Raw genomic sequence first — 13,164 nt, forward strand, 5'->3', positions numbered from 1 at the left:
TTTTGAGGCTATACAGTGTTTGTTTAAATGTGCTTTGTTTACAAACATTGGAGTAAAACAAGCTTATATTTGGGCACAGTTCATGAGGCATTTATAAATTGTATTCTTAAAGAATCAATGGCTACATATCATAAAATTATAAGTACAAAAATGTATGTAGAAACTGCTGATTGCCCCTTTAAAACTGCAAAGTTTTCTCTCTGCCTCATGGAAACCTTTGTGGAATGCAGGATATTAGTTTTAAAGCTGCACCAACAAAAAAATCTCTCTGTCCTATGACAAAATGTGTGGAATTACAGGAAATGAAATTGAAAACTGCAAAATGTTCCTTCCCAGGGCCCAAGACTTGGTTATTTCAGCCATGCACTGCCAAAGTCATAATACAACTCCTTGCATGCTATTTTGTCATCTCACTGGAGTTGTGTTCTGATTATGAGGGGGTCCCTGATGAATTTGCTATCGCAGTAAGTCACAAACGTCCAGCAGTAAGTCTGTGTGTGTGTTTGTGTGTGTGCGTGCATGCGTGCATGCGTGCCTGTATAGTGCTTGGTCATTCTCCCTGGCGTTGGCTCTGGGGGGTCATACATCTTTAAAGTGCAGGTAACCAGAGCCGCTCTGCGCTGACGACAGTCGCTAGGCAACCACCAGGTGAGTGTGTTCTCTGGAAGTCTGCAGGTGAGTTTTACTTGACCCCCCGTCCTGCTTCCTCTTATAAAGAACTAATTCTGTATGTGTGTGTACGTGCGTGCGTGCGTGCGTGTGTGTGCGTGCGTGTGTGTGTGCACACGTGTGTGTGTAACTGTGCGTAAAGGGATTCATATTTATGGGTAAACTGAGACAGCTGTTGCTAATAACAAATCATAGAGAAAAGAGGAGAGGAGAAGAAAGGGAGGAGCAGAGTAGATAAGATAAGAGAAGGAGAGGGGAGAGGAGAAGAAAGGGAGGAGCAGAGTAGATAAGATAAGAGAAGGAGAGGGGAGAGGAGAAGAAAGAGGTTAAGGGAGAGGATATGATGGTGTCCTACCTTGTACCCCTCCACGCCCCCCTGCTGGGGCTCCCCAGCTCACAAACACTGATGAGGTCACATCCTCTTCGACCAGCAGCACATCCTGTGGGGCTCCTGGGACTAGAGAGAAACCCCAATCAGGACATCTGTTCTCATATCATTCATTCAACATTCACTTCACTTCTCTCCACCATCGGAATTAATTGTTCTAGGTTTGCCGTGTGTGTAATAAGTAGTGTGTGTGATGTGTTGTGGAGCTGTGTGTTCAGTGCAGGTGTGTGTGAATATGTGTGTGTGAGAATACATTAATGCATTACATTTTCTTCTTGACCTTAACCAGGAAAATATACTGGAGATAAACTCTGAACAGGTCAGTTCCTACTGGAACCTCCCAAGATAGGTCACTGCTGCTTCCAGACAAATATGTGTATGTGTCCATAACTCACTGGTGTTGAAGTCTACAGAAACCTGTGTACTCCTCCTCTCTCCATTGCTGCTGATAACATATACTGTGTAATAGCTTCCTGGGGAGAGGTCCTCAAACCTGTAAGACCTACAAACAAACAAACAAACAAACACACACACAGACAGACAGACAGACAGACAGACAGACAGACAGACAGACAGACAGACACACAGACACACAGACACACAGACACACACACACACACACACACACACACACACACACACACACACACACACACACACACACACACACACACACAGTGTTACCCAAACAACAAGTGGAAGCTGGACCAGCCAATAAGGACACATTGTGCCAGGAGGGTAGGACTCACCATGGCTCCTGGGCTGACAGGTTCAGCTGCTGATTGGAGGTTTGGTTTATGATTGACAGGATGAAGCCTTTGACAACGTCCCTGGCCTGGGTCCAGCCGACTGTCACAGACGATGTGGTCCTACTGAGGACTGATACCTCCACTGGACTGGGAGCTAACACACACACACACACACACACACACACACACACACACACACACACACACACACACACACACACACACACACACACACACACACACACACACACACACACACACACAAATGCTGATTAATAAGAACCAGAGAGACAGGTGTGTGTGTGTGTGTGTGTGTGTGTGTGTGTGTGTGTGTGTGTGTGTGTGTGTGTGTGTGTGTGTGTGTGTGTGTGTGTGTGTGTGTGTGTGTGTGTGTGTTTGTGTGTACCTGTAGTGATGCTGAGTGTGACAGGGGGGCTGTCTGTGAAGGACTCTTTCTCCGTCCTCAGAGAGAAGTGGTACAGCCTGCCTGGTAGCAACCCAGAGAACACTGCCCTCGGAACACACACCTTCTGGACCTAACACACACATATACTGTAAACACATCACATAGACACTCCGCCACATAAACCCATTATATACACACTCCACCACATAAACACATTATATAGACACTCCACCACATAAACCCATTATATAGACACTCCACCACATAAACCCATTATATAGACACTCCACCACATAAACCCATTATATAGACACTCCACCACATAAACCCATTATATAGACACTCCACCACATAAACCCATTATATACTGTAGACACTTGACCACATAAACCCATTATATAGACACTCCACCACATAAACCCATTATATAGACACTCCACCACATAAACCCATTATATAGACACTCCACCACATAAACCCATTATATAGACATTCCACCACATGAACCCATTATATAGACACTCCACCACATAAACCCATTATATACTGTAGACACTTGACCACATACACTCACACACACCCTGCTGCCGTACCATGAGTGTGTGGTGGCAGTTGAGACAGATGACTTCATAGTTGTGTCCGCGTCCAGGGGCTGGATCCCACAGCATCTCTACTGACGACTCTGTTACTGAGCCCTCTCTCACACTACTGGGAGAGGCCAGGCCTACACATACAGTTGAAGTCAGAAGTTTACAGACACTTAGGTTGGAGACATTAAAACTCGTTTTTCAACCACTCCACAAATTTCTTGTTAACAAACTATAGTTTTGGCAAGTCGGTTAGGACATCTACTTTGTGCATGACACAAGTAATTTTTCCAACAATTGCTTACAGACAGATTATTTCACTTATAATTCACTGTATCACAATTCCAGTGGGTCAGACATACACCAAGTTGACTGTGCCTTCAAACAGCTTGGAAAATTCCAGAAAATGATGTCATGGCTTTAGAAGCTTCTGATAGGTTAATTGACATCATTTCAGCCAATTGGAGGTGTACCTGTGGATGTATTTCAAGGCCTACCTTCAAACTCAGTGCATCTTTGCTTGACATCATGGGAAAATCCAAAGAAATCAGACAAGACCTCAGAAAAGAAATTGTAGACCTCCACATTTCTGGTTCATCCTTGGCAGCAATTTCCAAACGCCTGAAGGTACCATGTTCATTTATACAAACAATAGTACGCAAGTATAAACACCATGGGACCACGCAGCCGCCATACCGCTCAGGAATGAGACGCGTTCTATCTCCTAGAGATGAACGTACTTTGGTGCGAACAGTGCAAATCAATCCCAGAACAACAGCAAAGGACCTTGTGAAAATGCGGAGGAAACAGGCACAAAAGTATCTATATCCACAGTAAAACGAGTCCTATATCGACATAACCTGAAAGGCCGCTCAGCAAGGAAGAAGCCACTGCTCCAAAACCGCCATAAAAAAGCCAGTCTTCGGTTTGCAACTGCACATGGGGACAAAGATCGTACTTTTTGGAGAAATGTCCTCTGGTCTGATGAAACAAAAATATAACTGTTTGGCCATAATGACCATCGTTATGTTTGGAGGAAAAAGGGGGAAGTTTGCAAGCCAAAGAACACCATCCCAACTGTGAAGCACGGGGGTGGCAGCATCATGTTGTGGGGGTGCTTTGCTGTAGGAGGGACTGGTGCACTTCACAAAATAGATGGTGTCATAAGGAAGGAAAATGATGTGGATATATTGAAGCAACATCTCAAGACATCAGTCAGGAAGTTAAAGCTTGGTCACAAATGGGTCTTCCAAATGGACGTTGACCCCAAGCATACTTCCAAAGTTGTGGCAAAATGGCTTAAGGACAACAAAGACAAGGTATTGGAGTGGCCATCACAAAGCCCTGACCTCAAACCTATAGAAGATTTGTGAAAAAGCGCATGCGAGCAAGGAGGCCTACAAACCTGACTCAGTTACACCAGCACTGTCAGGAGGAATAGGCCAAAAGTCACCCAACTTATTGTGGGAAGCTTGTGGAAGTCTACCCGAAATGTTTGACCCAAGTTAAACAACTTAAATGCAATGCTACCAAACACTAATTGACTGTAAGTAAACTTCTGACCCACTGGGAATTTGATGAAAGAAATAAAAGGTGAAATAAATCATTCTCTCAACTATTATTCTGACATTTTACATTCTTAAAATAAAGTGGTGATCCTAACTGACCTAAGACAGGGAATTTTTACTAGGATTCAATGTCTGGAATTGTGAAAAACTGAGTTTAAACATATTGGGCTGAGGTGTATGTAAACTTCCGACTTCAACTGTACATACACACACTTCATCACCGTCAAAATCATCTGAGGAGATGGAAATATGAGTGTGTTTGTGTGTACTCACGTGTCCTGAGTGTGTGTGTTTGGTATGCTGGTCCGGTCCTGTGTCGGCTGGTGCTGTAAACACTGAGATGGTACTCCGTCCCTGGAGTCAGGCTGCCAACTGTTACTGTGTGCTTACCTGGGGGGAATGGCCACCAATCGCATACACCCTTACACACACACACACCCTCACACACTCCCTTACACACACACACCCTCACTCCATCACACACACCCAGTACTGGTCTCTGGACATACAGAACCACAGAACTGCTTCCGACCGAGAGAGGGACAGCTGCCTGCACGGGCCCAGGCTCTACACAAAGACAGGAACACACACACACAATGAGAAAGAGATACACACAGTATGATGGAGCAACACCAACATTTCTTGAAACTTCGACTTGAACACACACGTCTCTGTGGGCCTACCTGTTCTGTATGTGGTGCTGATCTCTTGGCTCTTGTTCTCTCCTCTCACTGAAGCCACACCCACCTCGTAGTTCTGCCCTGGACTGAATATGGCCAGGAACACACACCTGGACTCATTTACCCACAGTTCCATGGGGCGGGCCTGGCTGACGGGGCGTAGCCTAACATAGTACCCATCAGGGCTTTCACCTGACGGGGCGGACCAGCACGCTGTCAGTTTCTCCCCTCTGCTAGACACAACCACACCACCTGGGGGGCTCACCGCTACCAACACACACACACACACACACACACACACGCACACACACACGCACGCACACGCACACACGCCACACACACACACACACACACACACACACACACATGCACACACTCATTCAACATTATGCTGTAAAAAACAAGTACACCCGAAGCGTTACACAAACACAGACTTTCATACCAGTGTATAGGGTCAGTTCCTCCCCTCCACAGCTCTCCACACCGTGTTCTGTGACTGAGTCAACTCTGACCTTGTACTTCCTGAACCCCTCCAGTCCTGCAATCACAGCGGACCTGGAGCTGCTAGCCACAACCATTCTCGTCTCCTGGCCTGAGGCTACACCCTCCCAGCGAACCAGAAAGCTCCACCACACAGCATGCTGGGAGTCTGGGGCTGTCCAGCTTACTGTGATCTGACTGGCTGTCATGTTGCTAATGGTGACGTTTCGAGGGGAAGGGGCCGTGTGTGACAAGTCTGCGCGCTCCCCAGGCTCCATGCGGCCCCAGTAAGGTGGGAGGCTCTGAGGGACAGAGAGTAGACCTTGCCTGGGGACAGGCCTGGCACTTTCAGCCCTCTGGAGAATAGAGACACTGGGACACGGCCTGCAGTCCACCTCTCCTTCTCTTCCCCATGTTTTTCCTCCTTTTCCTCCTCTACTTGGTATTGGACATAGAGCTGGGGGGCAGGGTGGGAGGAGTTTACGAATGTGAGGTCACTCCAGTGAAGCTCTGCATCTCTCTCTGTTACCTCCACCAGGTCAAAGTTGAATAAAGGAGGGAGGTGAGGGACTGAGAGAGAGAGAGAGAGAGACAGGGTTAGTGGGTGTCGGGCAGGGGTAAAGGGTTATTAGGGTGTTTATTTACTCTGGTATTGAATATATTAATGCCTACTTTCCCAGTGACAGATAAAAGGTAAAGGAATGTGGCAGAAGAACGAAGTCAGGAAGTAGCCTAGTCCAGTAGAGTTCCTCTGTAGAGCAAAACAGTCCGTCTGATTGGCAGGCAGTGATGATGATGTTATAGCACTCGTCAGGTTGTAGGAGGAGCCATCAGACCAGCGGGGCAGCCCCTCATCCTGTCAAGACAAACAACAACAAAAAACGTCAGACACAGTCAGACACAGGCTGAGAATGTCCCAGTCATCAGCTTTAAATCACAGACTAACACACTCCTCTGTAAGGAGGAAGCTAATGTGTCTGACTGTTTAGAAAGCAAACACCATTCATGCTAACACAGCCATTTATCTCACTCACATGCATAGGTGTGTGTGTGTGTTACCAGTCTGTCGTTGAGAGCGGTCCAGAGCAGTAGTAGGTTGTTGTGTGTAGTCAGGTGAGAGGAGAGGAGGAGGAGGTCTCTCTCTGTTTTAACATCCACAAGGTGTCCTCCTGAAGCCATGCTTGTACAGGTTTTCTGGGCGTCGCCCCACGACAGGCACCGCCTACTCACACTGTAGCAGCTACTTCCACTCGCCAGCCAACCAATGGGACACTGGGCTGAGGAGAGACAGTGGTCAACTCACGGTCAACTTAGACATACAGCGGTCAATGTTTATTACGTGTGTGTGTTGTACCTGTCTCCATGGTGGTGTGTAGTCTCTGGGTGAGGCTGATGTTGAGGTGTGTGAGAGGTGTGGTCAACTCTGCTGTGATGCTGTAGTGTGCTCCAGGCTGCAGACCTCTCACTGCGTACGAAGAGGTGTGTGTGTGGGCAGAGCGTGTGTGTTCAGTGTGTGTGTATTCAGTGTGTGTGTGTTTGATGTGCGTGTTGTGTAGACTAAGAGCAGTGAGGCTCTGTCTGTTCTGTAGGCTGCAGGTCAGGAGAGTGCTGGTGGTGGTCACCTCGACACGGAGAGAGGAGAGGGGGACAGGAGCTACACAGTGGTGCACGCACAAACAAACATACACACACACACACACACACACACACACACACACACACACACACACACACACACACACACACACACACACACACACACACACACACACACACACACACATAAACCTGTTACAACATGCAACAGTATAATTGTGAAACAGTAATCCATTCAATTTAATCCATCATCTTTTAACTTCTGTTTCATAACAGGACCGTATAGGTCAGTTGTCAGGGTAAGGCTCACCGATATGAAAGGTCTTAGTCTTCAGTGCGGTATTGTTTTTGATAGCTTTCAGCGTGATGTCACTTCCTCCTGGCTCCTTAGCCAATCGCAGAAGCAACCTGCAGTCAGGAGAACACTCAGAGCGGTCAATCGGATCCAGCCACACCTGAAGGGGTGGGACAGAGAGTGGTTTAGTGGTTGCGATATGGTTGTGGTTGTCCGGTGGCTGTGCGGTATGACCGTGAGGCTGGGTGCTGGTTGTATGGAGCAAGTGTTATGGTTGTGTGGTGGTTTACGTTCTGACCGTGAGGTTGCGTGCAATCTGGTAGGAGACGGTGTACCAGTCTGGATCCTGACTGGTGGGGAAGTGGCCAAACACAACCTCAACAACCACGACCGCAGGATCTGACCACTGCACACACAAGAGACTGACCACCTGGAAAGAGAGCGAAAGAGAAAAGAGAGACTTTTCAACCTCAGAAATTCTATACATAGCTCAGACTGCAGGTGTCATTTTTGAAACTTTGGCACAGACGGTTAAAAGAAAAGTGTTGAGATAAATCAGAACTGTTTCACCTAAAATGTATAGCTAGAAACTGCGTGTGTGTAGTTGTGTGTGTGTGTGTGTGTGTGTGTGTGTGTGTGTGTGTGTGTGTGTGTGTGTCTTACCTGGATGAACCCTGCCAGCAGCCACATATGCACGGTTCCATCCATGGGGAAGCCTGGTAATCTCATCAGCACACAAGAGGAATGGCATTCACAATCATCTATAGATGGTACCACAACATACACCCAATATCAATGTTGCTTTGATATCAGAAACTCCTGGATGTTTGTATATCCCATCTTTGTACCAAAGAGCGAAGAAACTCCACGACCAGAGGTTCCAGTAAGGACTGAGGTTGTCAGAGCTCTGTATAAGAGGAGTGTATCACAGCTGAACTACACCAGAGTAGTCCTTCCCAGTGACGCAACACAACTTTGAATTTAGCGCCCCGCAGCAGCTTTCTGAGAAGCAGAGCCTCGTGTGGAGGCGTGCACAGTCCCAGTCAATCAGTGTGTGTGTGTGTGTGTGTCGCTAACACCAATTTGTTCTGCCCCTGCCACCCTTCCTCTTTGTTGGGATAAGAGCAGGTTACTATGACAACTAGGCTTACAGCCATTGAGAGAGGAACTCATGAAGAGAGAGGGAGAGAAAGAGAGGGAGAGAGGGAGAAAGGAGGAGGGAGAGAGAATGAGCGGGAAGGAGAGGGATGGAGAGAGAAAGACAGGGTGAAAATAAAGAACTTAAAGTTCACTAGATAGATAACACTCCATACACCTCAGCCTGTTTGCAGATTTATACTCCACTCTCTGTAGTGATGCAGTGATATGCTAACCAAGATCAAAGCTGTGTGTGTGTGTGTGTGTGTGAATAGTGAGTGGTTGAATGTGAGCTAGTGCTCTGTGGAGAATGTAGAGAATGTGAGAAATAAGTATCATTGACTGATCAATCACTAATCAATCAATGACTGATCACTGTGGATTTATGCCTCTCAAATACTTCATATCTTCCTTGTGGAGGTCACTGGTGTTTTACCTCGGATGAAGTGTCATTAACACTGTGTATTTACATGGTAATTATATATACACATCGTTAGACTCCCACACACACCATTATTACCCACCACCAGGATAGAGAAACACAAACACACGTCAGCACTGAACAGGCTGTGTCAGCAGGGGAGTGTGTGTGTGGAGGAGGAGGAGGAGGAGGAGGAGGAGGAGGAGGAGGAGTTTTTCATTCACGCAAAAAACAACCACCAATCAGTTAGTCACTGTTAAATGTTTTATTGTTTTATTCTGAGAGGTTCTGTATGACTAGAGACTCTAGTCTATCTGATGGCATCAGCACATACTGATTACTGGCCCATGCTTCACATTAAACAACACAACAAATACAGTGTTCTGTTGAAATATGGATCATCTACCATCAGATGCTTAGGTGGATTATCACCTTACTAAATAATTGATTGAGTTAAATAGAAATATTTTTGTATAAAAGCTTTACACTTGTAAAAAAAGAAAAAAAAAAGAAATTTGATCGGCATTTAAAACATGTCAGTCATCAAGAGAGCACTAGATCCATACTAAAGCAGCAGCAGCGGTCCTGTCAGCTCGGACCAATTGATCTAAACATGATAAAGTCCGAGAGGAGCAGGCTACAGCAGTACAGATAGGACTAGTGTTCTCATAGTATAGTAGGAACAGGTTACACCACTACACATCTGGAACGACAGGGTCACTATAACAGGTCAGAATACAGCCCTCCACAACACACTGAAGGAAGACTAAAGAACTCGCCTACCTGGACGCTTGACCTGTCTGCTCTGACCTCTGACCTCTAACCTCTGTTCCATCTTCCATCCCTCCTATTGAACGCCATACTGGAGCTCACACTGACTAGCTTCGTTCTCTCTCTAGTTCCATTGGCAGGAGCAGTCGACAGGCTCCTGGAAGCTGTAGGCCACCAGGGTAGCGTTGTGTGAGCAGTACAGGGTGACGGAGCGGGTTTGTAGTCCACTCTCCCTGCAGCACTTACAGAAGCGGGCGTGGCTGTTGATGTTGAAGTTAAAGATGGTGGCAGACGGACATTTCCCATCACATGAAAACACTGTCACCTGAGAGAGAGAAAAGAGAGAAAGGGGGAGAGTGAGAGAGAGGGGGGAGATTTTATTCTCTATCAGTGTTAACTTCTTTAAACTGTATTATTGACACTGTCTCTCTCTCACCGGTGCGTTGCTCCTGCAGTCGTCTTTTCTGATGGTGGTTCGGATTGCCACACGCTTACACGTCTTACCGTCCTCCTTACCTAAACACACACACACACAGAGGAAACGCTGAGATGCACACGCATGCACGCACACACACACACACACACACACACACACACACACACACACACACACACACACACACACACACACACACACACACACACACACACACACACACACACACACACACACACACACACACACACACACACACACACACACACACACAGCTTTCATCCTCAGCCCTAGATTCCTGTCACTCACACAGTCAAAGGTCTATTGAGCTGGGCTCTTTGTTGCCTAGCAGCGGGGGCTCAGTTTGATCGACAGTCAGCTGACCGGGGGGAGCAGTTCTCACGCCAAGGACCCAGCTCCTATTGGCCACTGGCCAATCAGGTTAAGCAACAGGGCGTTGGGGCTGGTTGATGGAATGTTGAAAGATAGCTAGATGGAGTCCAGATCTACTCTCTTTATACTTGAAGGAACAGGAATGATTCTAACTCACATAGATCAGTGGTTCCCAACCAGGGGTACTAGGAACCCTGGGGGTACTTGGCCTATCAACCAGGGGTACTAGGAACCCTGGGGTACTTGGCCTATCAACCAGGGGTACTAGGAACCCTGGGGGTACTTGGCCTATCAACCAGGGGTACTAGGAACCCTGGGGTACTTGGCCTATCAACCAGGGGTACTAGGAACCCTGGGGGTACTTGGCCTATCAACCAGGGGTTCTAGGAACCATGGGGGTACTTGGCCTATCAACCAGGGGTTCTAGGAACCCTGGGGGTACTTGGCCTATCAACCAGGGGTTCTAGGAACCATGGGGTACTTGGCCTATCAACCAGGGGTACTAGGAACCCTGGGGGTACTTGGCCTATCAACCAGGGGTACTAGGAACCCTGGGGGTACTTGGCCTATCAACCAGGGGTACTAGGAACCCTGGGGTACTTGGCCTATCAACCAGGGGTACACTAGGAACCCTGAAATTGCCAGCCTATCAACCAGGGGTACTTAGGAACCCTGGGGTACTTGGCCTATCAACCAGGGGTACTAGGAACCCTGGGGTATTTTGCCTATCAACCAGGGGTACTAGGAACCCTGGGGGTACTTGGCCTATCAACCAGGGGTACTAGGAACCCTGGGGTACTTGGCCTATCAACCAGGGGTACTAGGAACCCTGGGGGTATTTGGCCTATCAACCAGGGGTTCTAGGAACCATGGGGGTACTTGGCCTATCAACCAGGGGTTCTAGGAACCCTGGGGGTACTTGGCCTATCAACCAGGGGTTCTAGGAACCATGGGGGTACTTGGCCTATCAACCAGGGGTACTAGGAACCCTGGGGGTACTTGGCCTATCAACCAGGGGTACTAGGAACCCTGGGGGTACTTGGCCTATCAACCAGGGGTACTAGGAACCCTGGGGTACTTGGCCTATCAACCAGGGGTACTAGGAACCCTGGGGTACTTGGCCTATCAACCAGGGGTACTAGGAACCCTGGGGGTACTTGGCCTATCAACCAGGGGTACTAGGAACCCTGGGGGTACTTGGCCTATCAACCAGGGGTACTAGGAACCCTGGGGGTACTTGGCCTATCAACCAGGGGTACTAGGAACCCTGGGGGTACTTGTCCTATCAACCAGGGGTACTAGGAACCCTGGGGGTACTTGGCCTATCAACCAGGGGTTCTAGGAACCCTGGGGGTACTTGTCCTATCAACCAGGGGTACTAGGAACCCTGGGGGTACTTCGCCTATCAAGACGCTGAAGGCTCCCACCATTAGCTCTGACAAATTTAAAACCCAAGTGATTGGCGACTCCATTACCCGCAGTATTAGACTTAAAACGAATCATCCAGCAATCATACACTGTTTACCAGGGGGCAGGGCTACCGACGTTAAGGCTAATCTGAAGCTGGTGCTGGCTAAAGCTAAAACTGGCTAGTGTAGAGAGTATAGGGATACTGTTATCCACGTCGGCAACAACGATGTTGGGATGAAACAGTCAGAGGTCACCAAGCGCAACATAGCTTCAGAGTGTAAATCAGCTAGAAAGATGTGTCGGCATCGAGTAATTGTCTCTGGCCCCCTCCCAGTTAGGGGAGTGATGAGCTCTACAGCAGAGTCTCACAACTCAATCGCTGGTTGAAAACTGTTTTCTGCCCCTCCCAAAAGATTTGTAGATAATTGGCCCTCTTTTTGGGACTCACTCACAAACAGGACCAAGCCTGGCCTGTTGAGGAGTGACGGACTCCATCCTAGCTGGAGGGGTGCTCTCATCTTATCTACGAACATAGACAGGGCTCTAACTCCCTTAGCTCCACAATGAAATAGGGTGCAGGCCAGGCAGCAGGCTGTTAGCCAGCCTGCCAGCTTAGTGGAGTCTGCCATTATCACAGTCAGTGTAGTCAGCTCAGCTATCCCCATTGAGACCGTGTCTGTGCCTCGACCTAGGTTGGGCAAAACTAAACATGGCAATGTTTGCCTTAGCAATCTCACTAGAATAAAGACCTCCTCCATTCCTGCCATTATTGAAAGAGATCGTGATACCTCATAACTCAAAATAGGGCTACTTAATGTTAGATCCCTCATTTCCAAGGCAGTTATAGTCAATGAACTAATCACTGATCATAATCTTGATGTGATTGGCCTGACTGAAACATGGCTTAAGCCTGATGAATTTACTGTGTTAAATGAGGCCTCACCTCCTGGTTACACTAGTGACCATATCCCCCGCGCATCCCGCAAAGGCGGAGGTGTTGCTAACATTTACGATAGCAAATTTCAATTTACAAAACCCCCCCCCAACGTTTTCATCTTTTGAGCTTCTAGTCATGAAATCTATGCAGCCTACTCAATCGCTTTTTATAGCTACTGTTTACAGGCCTCCTGGGCCATATACAGCGTTCCTCACTGAGTTCCCTGAATTCCTATCGGACC

At 47.7% G+C, this 13,164-nt stretch overlaps 3 protein-coding genes across 3 annotated transcripts in view; all 3 read right to left on the reverse strand.

Moving 5' to 3' along the window:
* Window positions 1–5,736, reverse strand: part of LOC106561226 (phosphatidylinositol phosphatase PTPRQ) — a 52,013-nt gene extending 46,277 nt beyond the window's left edge. Inside the window, 7 exon segments of the mRNA XM_045700356.1 lie at window positions 1,032–1,126; window positions 1,453–1,559; window positions 1,807–1,906; window positions 2,213–2,342; window positions 2,806–2,936; window positions 5,051–5,239; window positions 5,490–5,736. Of these exon segments, the coding sequence (XP_045556312.1) occupies window positions 1,032–1,126; window positions 1,453–1,559; window positions 1,807–1,906; window positions 2,213–2,342; window positions 2,806–2,936; window positions 5,051–5,239; window positions 5,490–5,736 (999 nt within the window).
* Window positions 5,733–8,379, reverse strand: LOC123723988 (uncharacterized). The gene is made up of 7 exons (XM_045700358.1): window positions 8,082–8,379; window positions 7,717–7,848; window positions 7,434–7,578; window positions 6,882–7,181; window positions 6,587–6,804; window positions 6,200–6,383; window positions 5,733–6,097 (listed from the first exon to the last, which is right to left on the reverse strand). The coding sequence occupies exons 1-7, from the start codon at window positions 8,145–8,147 to the stop codon at window positions 5,733–5,735; spliced, it is 1,410 nt and encodes a 469-aa protein (XP_045556314.1). The 5' UTR covers window positions 8,148–8,379.
* Window positions 8,380–9,233: 854 nt separating this feature from the next.
* The window catches only part of LOC123728314 (otogelin-like protein), a 57,591-nt gene continuing 53,660 nt past the window's right edge, over window positions 9,234–13,164 (reverse strand). The window contains 2 exon segments of the mRNA XM_045700359.1: window positions 9,234–10,072; window positions 10,184–10,263. Of these exon segments, the coding sequence (XP_045556315.1) occupies window positions 9,872–10,072; window positions 10,184–10,263 (281 nt within the window). The 3' untranslated portion in view covers window positions 9,234–9,871.

This window comes from Salmo salar, chromosome ssa17, assembly GCF_905237065.1.
Source record: "Salmo salar chromosome ssa17, Ssal_v3.1, whole genome shotgun sequence".
Taxonomy (NCBI): Eukaryota; Metazoa; Chordata; class Actinopteri; order Salmoniformes; family Salmonidae; genus Salmo; species Salmo salar.